Here is a 13051-nt window from a genome sequence, read left to right as displayed (position 1 = left end):
AGGACAAAGGGACACGTGGAGCTGCAGGGGCTGAGACCTGCCGAGAGTCACTCTTTGGAGGAAATGTCAGGAACCACCAGGTCCATCCGCACCGGCCCCCCGGTCCCCTCCTCGCCCCCCGGCTGGGAAGGGACTATGGGGTGTGCGTGGCTGCTCCACCTCCCCCCCCCCCAGTCATCTCTCCCATGGATGCCTGCGTGGACGAGCCACCTGGCCCGCTACAGGCAAAAATCAAATAAAAACCCAAACAAACCCAAGCAACCAAAAACCAACTTTACATGGCATAATATTACATTCTCTTTTCCTAGTTCCATTCTGTACATCAGAACACTGCAAGGGTTTTTAAACCCAACAAGGCAAAGGCACCTGAGGAGTGAGTCGCACACGCCGACGTGCACACACACACGCACACACGTGCCCCATCCACCCGCGGCGGGCTGGGGGGTTCAGGGCCTGGGGTGGCCACGAACCCCGCTTCGCTCTCAAGGCTTTGGAAAGAAGGAAAACACCCACCCACCACTGAAGGGCTGGGAAAATCAACACCGAACAGATTCGATGGAAGAGGAAAAAACAGCTTAAAAACGCGTTGGTTTTTTTTTTTTTTTTTAGCTTTGGTGAAAACACCTTTTCCTGACAAAACCCTCCCCAGTCAACATTGATTTTTGTTTTTTCTTGTATTTTTATTTTTTCCATTGATCCCGTATTACTGAAGAGACTAATGGATTTGGTCCTATTCACAGAATAAAATTCTTCATTTCCCCTCTGAGAAAGGGGGTGACTCCAACCCCCCCCCCCCCGAGGAGGGCTGCCCACCACCACCATGTCAAGTGGCACAGACCCCTGGGTGCTGCTCCACCGCAGCCCGCGGCTTCACCGCAGCCCAGCCTGGCGAGTAACTGGCCTCTGCAGCTTTGCAGGCACATTTACAGGGAATCCTTCTAGCTATCCGAATATGCCCTGACACTACCAGTGGTTTGGTTGGTTTGTTTTATTTTTTGGTTTGTTTTAACTGAAATAACTCTAATTTTTGCTTCTCTTTTTAGAGCTGTGGACAAAGAAACACTCCCAGCAGCACACCAGCAGTGCAGTCTAGATCTCTCCCACGCAGAATTATTCAAGGGTGTGCAAAGTGACAGGAACAACTGATTTCTGAATTTCCCCTTTGGTCCAAGCAACACTTTTCCTTTTCAATTAAAAAGAATATTAAAATAAACGTGTGTGTGTCACACCGGCCGAAGGATGGCAACCTCCCAGTTACTGCTTATTTACCCCTTTGCTGAGCTCGTAAAAAAAGTAAGGAAGGGGGAGGTGAGATGGTACAATTAATTTGTCCAAAATAACCAAGATCTGATTAATTAGCCTCCAGGGACTCTGTACGCGCTCCCTGCCCAGGAGGTAGTGCTTTCCAGCAGGGTAGTGCTGCTGTTCAGAGAGGCTGTAGCCCAACTCTGCTTTCAGCTGGCCTGCTTCCTCCTACAAACTCAAATATACCACAGAAAGAAACCTGCTTCCAGCTGCCCTCGGCTGACACAGCTCTGCTCTCCTGGTCTGAGGCTTCACGGGTCTGCAGCTGCTCCCTCAGGCACCACCACAGAGGTGACGTCCCCCTTCCCTGCACCCTGGGCTAGTCCCACGAGGCATGGAGAAGGCACCCAGCCCTCAGCAGCCCAGATCCACAGGCACTGGTCCTCTCTGCCTCATTTTAGGCACCCTCTTGGGTTTTACAGAGACCCACCGGGCTCCTCCTGCAGCTCCACTTCCAACATGCATTAGCATCCCTCCAGCCCCAGCGCAGCATCAGGGACACGGGTTAGCAGGGCTATGGCTGTCAGCAGAAAGCCATCCTCGCCAAGGTCCCCTCCAGCTCCCACCCGAACCCTGATGGCTCCCAGCACGAACTGGCTGGTGCTCAGCCCTGCCCACCGCAGCCATCGACAGCATTTACACATCCCTCTGCACAGCCCATGGCAGAGGTCTCAGGCATCCGTCCGTGGGTGCACCCCACAGAGACCTCCTGCACCCCGAGAAGACCCCTTTTTCCAAGACCTGCACACACATGCGTGCACACACACACACACACACGCACACGCACAAAGGCAAAGTCAACACGGCTGCCGCATCATCGCGCCCGACGGTGCTTTGTGCCGAGTCGAGCATCACTCCTTGATTGTAACCGCTTAAGGCACAGAGCAGTATTAAATGCCGCCCTGCTGGAGACGCTGGCTGCTCCCACGACCTCCAGGAGGGTTTGGTCCCCTTGTGAACGGGGACACCCAGGTCCCCCCGACTCTGCAGTCTGAGGATCATCTCCTCCGGCTTGGCTGAAGCCCCTTGTCTGTTCCACTGCGAAAGGTGGTGATCGCCACTGAGCATCTTATTCCTCCGCCAGTCCCGGGGATGCTGCCAGCATCACTGTCGTGCTGGGGGGGAAGACAGATCCCATTTCCCGCACTTTCCCCAAGAGATAAGTAACACAGCAAGGGGGGGTGACCCCGGTATCGCTGGTGGCAAGGAGGCTACTTGGTCTGAGGCCAGCACCCGCACAGTCCAGGAAATCCCTCGCTCTGAATTCCTGGCACCAACAGTCCCAAGCGCAGCTTGGAAATCCAACAACGCGGCGGGTGCCGAGCCAGCAGTGAGCAAGGGACCTGCGGGGGCCACTGCCAGGACAGCCCAGGGTGGAGGTCTAAAGGCCCCGGGTCTGGCGGCTGCCCCCCTCCCACCGGCGCTTCCCCATCCCCGCTGCCAGGGGCTCAGAGCCCGCAGTTGACGAAGGGATGTCTCAGCAGGTCCTCGGCCGTCGGCCTCCGCTTCTCCTCCACGAAGATCTGCTTGAGGAAGTTGCGGCAGGAGTTCGAGACGCCGTCGGGGAGCTGGGGGTTGGTCGGCTGGGTGGCGATTTTAAAAATAGCCGCCATGGCTTCGAACTCTGCCCACGGCGGCTTCTCCGTTAACATCTCCACCACGGTGCAGGCCACGCTCCTGAAACCACACCAAGCATGCAGGGGTGAGACAGCAGGTTAGGGACTGGGGTGGGGGCTGCGCTTCTAAAGTCTAATCGGCTCTAGGATCGCACCTGCCTCAGCGGAGCAAACCTCGCTGTTCACACAGGTCCTTGGCACTGGGCTCTCCACTCCCACTAGCAGAAGCAAACTTGAAAGCCTTGCCCTAAAGCCAGCGGCTTTTCTGCCTATGTTAACTGGCAGGTATTAAGTTTCATAAAAGCATACGAGACACCTTAGCAGAGCATCCCCTGAAGGGAGACTCAGGCATGAGTTTAGACACAACAGTTTCAGCAATGCCACGTAGTTCCCCGGGAAGCTGAGCCAGAACGAAATGTGTGTGCCTCCATCTCTGACAGGCATCTGACAAGTAAGACATCAGATGAGAGGCAAAGAGCCTGAACGGTTTCCCTGTCCTTGCTGAGGAGTCCTTGTCTCAGCAGGGACCCTTCTCTGCCACCTCCATTCACAGTGGCTCCCCCAAAAATTGAACAATGCTTCCCTGTCAGCGGCTGGAGCAGGTGGTGCAGGGTACCTGCCTGCCTGCCTAAGACCCCCTAGGTTTCCCCCGCAAGCAGGACTCTGTTGGAGGACCCAGTTTTTGTGGACCCTACTTGCTTGGGCACCCAACAAAACACACTGCAATGACAGTGCTTCCTCCTCATTTACTGGGAGGATTAGTAGTGTTATCCCAACTCTTTCAGGCTCTAGCTGACACCCTCCACAGATCAAAACGTTCACAACCAGCCAGTGGTTTTGGTTGTTTTTGTGCCTGAGCCACGTGCAAACATCCAGCAGCAGATTTTGACAGGCTGCACAAGATCCCCCAGAGCCTCTGCGCTGGGTTTAGTTAACCTAAAAGCAGCCACCAAAACTCAACACCTCTTTTAGCAACCTTTGTTACCAACCTGCTTTCCAGAATTAAAAAGCAGCTACAGGGTCGAGCTGTGCATGACCCTCACATGCGATAAAAGCTTCCAAAAGCAAGTTGTGATTCTGAGGGCTCCTGTTCTAGGACCTTCAGCTACAACACGCTCCCTTGATATCTGCGTAATCAATCCTAACATTCAGTTTCTATTTCCATCCTTTACACTCCTCTGTCTTCCAACTACTAGCTATACCTGTTACTCCCATGACAACTTCCCAAAGGGACTGTTTGATTTAAGCAGAAATGGTGAGGTTTCTACTGCATTCCTTACCACACATCAGCTTTCCTTCCGTAGCCCTCTCCACTGATCACCTCTGGGCTCATCCAGTATGGCGTTCCCGTGACAGATTTAATCCCAGTCCCAGACATGCAGATGGTCTGGATTCGTTTGCTGGCCCCAAAATCTCCAAGTTTCACATTTCCAGCAGAATCTCTCAAAATATTGGCACCTGGGGTGAAAAGCAAAAAAAAAAAAAAAAAAAAAAAAAAGGAACAAAAACCACAAACACAAGAGATGAAGCAGCAACCTGAACTGAAGTGGCTACAGTGAGGAGAGCAGGAACAGCACAGGCAAAGAGCTGGACACAAGGGAGCCCAAAGGGCCTTGGTGGGGCCAGACTCAGCATCACGTACAAACCCTCTCTCCTAAGGCAGCTGTGCTCCGAGAGGCTTGACTCCCACCAGCATCTCCTCACTCCACAGGTTTCCCAAAAGCAAGCGGCCAATGGGAGATGACAGATCCTCCTCCCCACCCGCAGAGAGGTGAACAGAGCCCCAGATCTCTCTGACTGCCAGGGCCTCCCAACTCAGGTATGTTACACCAGGTTTTCAGATGTGTAAGGGCAGTTAGCAATAACCCCTCTTAAGAACACCTCACATCTGGGCTTCCCAAGCAGGAAGACAGCACAACGTTTTGGTTTCAGCTGCTTGTTTAAGATTCTCACAGTTCGAATTGGTGAATGCTGGGGGCAAAATTACTTGACCAGATCCCAGCACTGTGTTTTGCACAAGAATTTATATTGGGGCACTGCGAGGCTGGGTTGAACAACTCCAAGCAAGAAGCCTGTCTGTATTATCTACTCACCTTTAATATCCCTGTGGACAATCATATTGCTGTGCAAGTAGAAGACTCCTTGCAGGATCTGCCTGGTGTATTTCCGTGTGACGTTCTCGGTCAGAGCACCGTAAGCTTTTAGCTGGTCCTTTATTGAGCCCTGTTGCAAAGAAACAACACGCACCAACTGTAAGGGCCAGCAGAACCATCATGTCAGGAAAATTTAAAAAGTTACTGTGACCAGCTCAAAAAAACCCACACTCTGCCGCAGAAACAGCAAGACAAAAATTCACTAAGTGCTGGATGGAGCAAAGACTTGTTCTCAGCATCCCAAATCCCAGTGGAGAAAAGGGTACAGTCCCTGCCAGCACTACAGATCTTCTTCCCCCTCTAGTGGCTGGCTGTCACCAACAGCTCATGGAGGAGGACCACACAGGAGGAGTTACAACTCCAGCGAGGGGACCAAATCGACCAGATCTTCAGGGCCAAGCTGATGAGTCAGTCTTCTGTGAAGCCTCCCCCCCCCCCCCCCAGCTTCTCACAGCACGGAGCACCTGCTGCCACGAGGCAGGCGGACTCACCAGGGGCAGGACCACATGGGACTGCTTCAGCAAGAAGACCCCGGGTAAACAATGTGCAAGTACTTGAATTTCTGCCCCAGGCACGCAGGCTCCTACCGGTTTGATTTCACTGACCAAAGAGGAAAGGAAGCAGGGGTGCAGACATCTAGCATTTGCAAGAGGGTGACACCCTGCTTTTAGCTCTGTTTTCGGTCCACTTGGAAACAGATGTCCCTCACTATGCCAGAGCTGGGTTTTAACCGGGATGAACCAGGGGTGGATCAGGGGTTCAGTCAGAGAGGTGGCACCCAGCTCTACCTCCAGCATTCAGGTTACCTGGAAAGCAGCAGAAGGGGAAACTCATCCCGTTTCTGCCTGTCCTGCAGCTCTGGGGTTGATCCCAGATTGCCACAGTCCTTCTGCTCTCGGAACAGTGGGCTCCTCTGCTGCAAGTCAGCCACTCAAACCGTGTCAGCTTTTCCACCCACCCCAGTTGTTGCTCTGCCCGGCTACTGCTTTGGCCTTCTGAGGCTGGTGGTGGATCCTGTGGATGGATCTCTTCTTTCCCTTTCACAGGGCTGCTGAAGTAACCCAAGATGCTCTGAAATCGCCCCCTGGTATCAACTCATATGTAGGGTATGTTCCTTCGCCCACCACCGAGCTAAGCTTCCTTAGCCTGGCCTCCCTCACCCTGACAGGGGCACATCAAACAAGACTGGGAAACAGGGTCTTCAGGGCCTGTGGTCAGATAGACCGTTCTGTTTTCCAAGCACAAATTTTTTAAAAATAGGGCAGGACAGAAAAGACGGTCTCAGCTACTTAATGGGGCAATCATAAGAATGCCAGGCGAACGGTGCACCCGGGCTTGGCCCTGGGAAGATGCTGCCGAGCTGGCTGTGCGAAATCAGAAGCTTCGCAGGACCCAGCCCTGCAGAGCCGCTGCCCTGCAAGGTTCGGGAACGCATTCGCTTCGCTGGCCTTGGGAACCAAAGCCCCGAGCTGCTTTTGTGAAACGGGCTGTTGTTGCAGCACGGAAGTCAATCTGTATTTGGTCAGAGCTCTGGTTTATCGTGTAAGAAAACAAACATTCGACTTCCAGCCCTGCTGGACACTGCCCCCGCACCAAATGTTGGTTTCCTGGCTGCTAACAAACATCGGCACGCTGCAGAGTAAGCGGCAAGGGGCCCGACGAAACTCACGGGGTTTATTCCTCTGGGTCCCCGCCTGGTGGTAAGGCCTGCCAGCGAGATGCCTGCCCGCAGGGAGAGAGGAAGGACAGGGCTTGGAAGGGACTCAAACATGTGGGAGTCCACCTGATTGCTCACGTGCAAGATGTGTTAAGACAGCTTCTAGCATGTTTACTAATAACTGAAATTATTTGTGACCAGATGACCTAACAGTCCCTCTGACCTTACAAATCTTTGTATAAACAAGGGGTTATCTTCCACACTCTGCGGAATGAATCCAGCTAGACAGGAGGGACTTTGGAGAACAGATCCTCTGACAATATAAATAGCATTTATACCAACCGAAGACTTTGTCTAGATGACTGACGTAATTCACATGCTCACAAACAGAAAGAGATATTCAACTAATCTGCATACGTTCTCCAGCCCCTGCTTAGACTCTCCCAATGCTTTCTGATTCTTCTTCTTCCCTAGGGCTATTTCATCCTCTATCAGCAAAGTCACAGACTGAAGCCACTCCTGCCCAAGAGGATAATGCTATCAACAGAAAGTTTTGTCCCGAACAGGAGAAAACTTACAAGTGAGTAACACTGGTTTTAATACACACGTGCTGAAAGCCACAAATAATTGGTGACAGCTGTGGGTGGACAGTTGTACTATTAGCTTTTCCTGCAGGGATTTGCAATAAATACTTAAGGATGGGCTCAGGCCACAGTGTTTGGAGCCAAATCTGGATCATGTCCCACAATCACCGAGTTCAGATTCCAGACTGTGAACACACCCTGCTTCAGGATTCAAACCGAAAACCTGCCTTCAAGGCGTTTGGTGGCTTTTGATTTCACTCGGTGCACATTGAGGGCCTTCACCATGACATCTGACTCACAACCTAAGTCTTCTCAAGCCTTAGGGATGCATCCACTGTTTTGGTCTGGCTCATCAGATATAGAGCAGCTCAGCTGAACAGTTTAACTCGAGATCCAAATTTCACCAGACTCCAGGGCAGTCTAAACACGTTCTCTGTTGCTCAGGACAATCTTTAGCAGGAACTGCACTTACCCCTGGCATGTATTCAACAAAGATAGACAGTTTCTTCTCCTTAGGGTCCCGCAAGCACCCATAGTACTGCACTATCCTGTCATGGCGGAGAGTCTTCAACAGCTGAATCTCACATTCTAAGGCATTCACCTCCTGCAACAGAACAGACGTACTTCGTGACAAAAGGGCATGGTTACTTTGGGAATATTATCCAAATATCGCTTGATGCTGAACACTCTTTTCAGAACACCTGTGAAGCTGCCCACAAGGACATAAGTCACATAAGGCTCAGCAGTGAGAAGCACTGCCGTAAGAAAAAGGTAAGGAGAAAGACAGATGGGATGCACTGAGCCTTGGCTTTGAGACAGGTTTACTCATTATTATTCCTTGTGTTCATGAAGTTTTTCTGGAAAGGTGTGAATGCAGATACCAGCAAAGCTAATGCAGTGCACAGAGTGGAAAGAAGATGAAGGGAGGAAGAAGGCGGAATCTAAGGAAGAGCAGACAGCCCTGCAAGAAACGATACCTGAGACAAAGCAGGCCAACATGACCAAGGAACTAAGCAGTAGAGAAGTCACCAGAGCACGCTGATTGGTGCCACAAGCAATTCGAGACCACTCCAAAAAGGGCAAACACCACATACCCTCCACACACTGCTTTCCGTCAAGGACACAGACCCCTCTGCCACCTGCAGCCCACAGTTCCCCAAGGGGCTGCAGAACGCAGCCCTGCCCTCGTACTCACTTTACTTGTCTCTTGACTGTCAGGGTCGAAAGGCACCTGCTTCACCGACAGCTCCCGCCCAGTGTCAGCATCATAGCAGAGATAAACTTCCCCAAAAGCTCCTCTTCCCAGCAGCTTCCCCAGCCTCCAGTTCACAGGTGCCTGCAGGGCTACACGAGAGAGGAGAGGGTGAAGAGAAGGGCACGGCAGGGAGACTTCAGCATCAGGGTCCACCTGACCCTACAGAGTGCAGACCAGGCCTGCTGTGAGCTCACCAGGGCAAGCAGTGAGCCACCCTCTCCCAGGGGCACCCTGAAAAAACAGTTCTAATTGCACTAGTGCTCCTGGTCTGTGTGTGGGATGTCTCCCAGTCTGCATTAGTATAAAGCAGAAACAAGTTCCAGAAAAGCGACATTTCTTTAACAGTTCTTCCTCCAAAAACTGCTTCTTAACCCATGTGGGACTTTCTCTGCCCAGCTGTAGGGGTGGTTAGAAGGATACGGCACGGCTGAGCAGCAACCCAGGCAGGGACCAGTAAAGATTTTAATCTCACTGGTCATTCCTATATTGTCGTCCATCCCTGAACAGGCCCAGAATGCAGAAATTTTTATAGCGTGGTCAGTCTTGCAATATGACAGCAGCCTGCAACACCATCTTTGGGTGCTGGGGTGACAGCAATGTAAGCCAAGGAACAGAGCCTCTGGCTGCATTTGCTCCTACATTCCAAGTCTCATGGAAGCTTCTGGTGCATGAGCACACTGACAGTCCAACACACAAGCAACTTTCTGCAACTCAGCAAGTGATGAACACCAGCTGACCCCAGGCACGCTCTCAGCTCAAGGCCAAGATAAAATACAGTGTGTTCTATTAAACCTTCCTCACTGAGACATAAGCCAGCACAGCGTGCCTTGTGTTGGCACTGGAATCAAAGTGCATTCACACACGGTTAGCTTAGCTGATGCGCAGTAATTAGCAGGTCACAGTAACTCAATTTTGCGTCAAGACCCAGACATACTGAGACCTCAGAGACTAGTGGCTTTGATTCACTTACAGTTCCTAGCTTTTGTAGGGGAGGTGCTGAAGACCTGCAGACCTTTTTCACAATTGTTCCACCATTTGGGCCTGTACTCGTCGTACTGCAAGGTGCTGAGCTTGCTGTCCCCATTAAAGCTCTTGGTTCGGCTAGATGGGACAAGCTGAAACAGGTTCTCCTGGGGGAAGTAACTCCTGGGAAAAGTCCTCCGCCCTGTAGGAGAAAAGGGGAGAGTTACAGCAAGAACACACACACCAGCTTGGATCTACCTACTGCCACCTTCTCATGTCACTGCCTAGATCCAGTGGTGCACCTCTTCCAATTATGCAAAATAAGTTTAATGAAACTGAAGCAAAGCCATACGGATATTTTAAATTCAATTCAAGAGTTGTTAGCAGCAGGCATTACATCTAATGCAGATGCTTCTAGAGGGGTTTGCAACAGTTTAATTACATTAGGGGGTTTGTTGGTTGTTAAATCATAAACAAACTCTGAACAGCCAAGGATTTGCGCTGCAAATTATCCTTGCCATCCCTTAAGTCCACAGTACAAATGACCACAGAAGCAGTGCCAGATCTCGTGGTAACTGCTTTGACAAAGGTGGTGTCAGTGAGAGATCAAGTTCATTCTGGAAGGCTCAATATGCTGTCTGCATGTCCTCAGTATTTTTCTTCCAAGGGAATTTGATTCTTACTCAGTTTTGCTTCCTACCATTTGCAGTCTCATACAGTGAAAGGAGCGGCAAGATGGTGATGGAGTGGTCCCCACAGCTCAGAGCTCGCCAGCTTAAACCAGAGATGCGCACAGATACCGCTACCCTGAAATTGCTAGGATATTTCCTACAGTGCTGTGAAAAACCTGCTGTAAAAGTCACAAACCAGCATTCTCAAAAGGAAGGAAGTTAGGGGAACAGAAAGGTTGGTATCGCTAGGGATGAGAAATGCCAATCATCCACGTGGCTAAGTTAAAAGAACAGGTGCTAGCAGAGGAGGAGCTGAGCACTGCCTTTCATATATGCTGTAGATGCTCAGCACTTCTCAAGAGCAGACCCACAAGGTCTCACAGAGGACGCTTTTCAGAATACACAAGCGAACCCCAAATTACTCGGTGGTTCTCCCTTTATTAGAAACCTCTCCTTTCCAAGTCTCTCCAGTCCTAGGCACTGTCACAAGCCATTGAGATCCTAGACTGACCACCTCCCTCCCTGACCCGCCATCATTTTCTTACCGTCACTGTAGTCCTTGCGACTTTGGGAGAGGTGGTACTGCCTCGGGAAGGTCCCACCTTTCCCAAACCTCTCGCAGAATGGGATGTCAAAATCTGCGGGAGGGAAGAAGATGTGTTTCTGAGATCAGCTCAGTACCAAATGCCTCAAGTGTTTCTTACTGGAAAGCATTCTGGTCCTCAGGCTGAATAACAGACAAGAACCAGGTGACAAGCTGTGCATTCACGTGGCCACACATCCCCCAAGGCTTACTCTGAAATCTGTCCACATTCACACACCCCTTAAGGAATAAGGGTTAGACACACTGGTCTTGGTCCCCCTAAAGCAAAGGGGTTTAACTGCTGACTTGATGGACACTGGCCCACACTGTTCAAATACCAGGCAGGGGATTAACACAGACCATGCCTGGTCTCCAAGACAGAGCACTAAACATCTTATTTGCATGTGGAAAAATGCAAAAATTAGCATGGAAACAGAACTGCCAGGCAGGGTCAGGTCCAGATCCATCTACTCCAAAACTTCTGCTCTGATATCAGCTATTTCCAGGGAAATGCAAAAATCCAGCACTTGGCTAACACCAGACAATCTCTCCCCTCTTACTTCTCAGATGTGACTCCTGACCTCTGAAAGCCAGAGACTGATTTATACCTCCAGAGCTCCAAACTTTTATATTTACTTTGATTAAATGCTAGAAAAATAGAATATACAGAAGGGATTAATGGCCATCAGAGTTTAGATTAGACACAAGATTGTGAGAGAGATGGATATGCACAATAAGAACGTATTTTTTAAAAATAAAAAAAAATGCAGCACAGGAAGCCATTGCTGGTAGCACCAAATAACCTTGAGATTAAGATATCTGTCATTTCCCCCCAATCTTTCACTTGCTGTTTTTCCTCCATCCAACTCCAATGACACAGTCTGTTCTGATTGTTTGTTTGTCTTAGCCTGGGGCCAGCAGCCGCTCCTCCGAGACCATTCCTGGCCTCTGCTGCACTTCAGCATGATTTCCCCATTACAGCAGCGCGCAAGAGGAGCGCATAATGGCTGAAATATGGTCAGCAAGAAAAGCAACAAGGACAGGGCAAGACGTTCTCGGCGAGCCACGTGTAGGCAGCGATGCCGAGTGGTGTCTCAAAGCAAAATGCCTCCCCAACCACTAGGGATGTATTAAAACCTTGGGCGACGTGGACTGACTGCAGCTTCATCTCTACAGTTCAATCTAGAAATCCTGCCTCAGGCCAGAAATAAGTTAACGTGCCACAGGCTGACTGCCATTTGCTCATTTTTAATAGTGAAAGTCATTACAATATTACAGAGTTTCCATGATTTAACCAGCTGGATGTTTTAAGTGATTAAGCAGTAACCTATGATCCTTGCAAGTTACCAGTACACTTTCCCTAACAGCATTTGCAGTATTACTGGTTATGAATAACATAAGTGGAAGAGGCATAACTCCCTAGAGAGTTTGGGACTCCAGTTTTGTTATGTACGAAGTCAGAATCCTGAAAGTGCAACTCACAGGTACTAACAGAGACAAAAGGTGATCCCACGAGGCTGTTTCCGTTTGTCAGCACCTCACAGCTGTCTCCAAATACAAAAGCAAGCCCCCCCTCAGCAACTTCTTCCAACACAGAACTCATCAGTGATCTTTCAACAGCTTTAGCTGCTTGCACCCACTTACTTCGGGGCACTTGCTACCCCGTTTGGACTGTTGCTGCTGTAAATTGATCCCCAAACCAGGTCCAAAGGTTCTTCTGTGCTACCACTATCGCTGCAGAGCCAAGGAGGGTTAACGATGACAACAGCAGCCCTGCCTGTGTTTGGTGCTCTGTGTCTTTTGATTTTAAAGAATATTCATGCTTGATCATTACAGGGTCACTTTTGAAGTGTAATCTAAGCAATGGATCTGGTTTGCTTGATTGTTTTTAATTACTTTCCATGCAGTGCCATCTCTCTTAATAGCCTTTTATCCAGACTTTTTACCACATGGCTTTTTATACTTTTAAACAAATACAAACCTCCAAGAGTGCTTACCCATGCAATCAAGACTGTCTTTGGGATGGGTCTTCCTTCCAGGAACAGGGGTTTGGGTAAAGGGCGGGCTGCAGAGGAATGAAAAAAAAAAATATCAAAAAACAAAAACCCACAGATACACTTTATTATACCAGAAAAGCTATGGAATGAATTAGGAAGCGATTACATGCAGAAAGGACAGGCTATACCACAAGATGCACTGATCACTGATCAGCCCAGTCTACACAGCTGAGTTCCCATCCTCAACCTGCACAAGAATGAAGATTA

The 13051-nt window shown here is 50.1% G+C and overlaps 1 protein-coding gene across 2 annotated transcripts in view; it reads right to left on the bottom strand.

Annotated features, from left to right (window-relative positions):
• Positions 1-258: 258 nt before the first annotated feature.
• The window catches only part of LOC121087133 (mitogen-activated protein kinase kinase kinase 3-like), an 82184-nt gene continuing 69391 nt past the window's right edge, over positions 259-13051 (bottom strand). For both annotated transcript variants that reach the window (XM_040591814.1, XM_040591815.1), the window contains exons 10-17: positions 12785-12852; positions 10750-10842; positions 9541-9735; positions 8511-8659; positions 7788-7919; positions 5015-5144; positions 4202-4379; positions 259-2982 (exon numbers count right to left, since the gene is read on the bottom strand). In XM_040591814.1, the coding sequence (XP_040447748.1) occupies positions 2754-2982; positions 4202-4379; positions 5015-5144; positions 7788-7919; positions 8511-8659; positions 9541-9735; positions 10750-10842; positions 12785-12852 (1174 nt within the window). In that variant the 3' untranslated portion in view covers positions 259-2753. The remainder of the gene's footprint in view (positions 2983-4201; positions 4380-5014; positions 5145-7787; positions 7920-8510; positions 8660-9540; positions 9736-10749; positions 10843-12784; positions 12853-13051) is intronic.

The sequence above is a fragment of the Falco naumanni genome, chromosome 4, assembly GCF_017639655.2.
Source record: "Falco naumanni isolate bFalNau1 chromosome 4, bFalNau1.pat, whole genome shotgun sequence".
Lineage (NCBI taxonomy): Eukaryota > Metazoa > Chordata > Aves > Falconiformes > Falconidae > Falco > Falco naumanni.
This window is presented reverse-complemented; position numbering and strand designations above follow the sequence as displayed.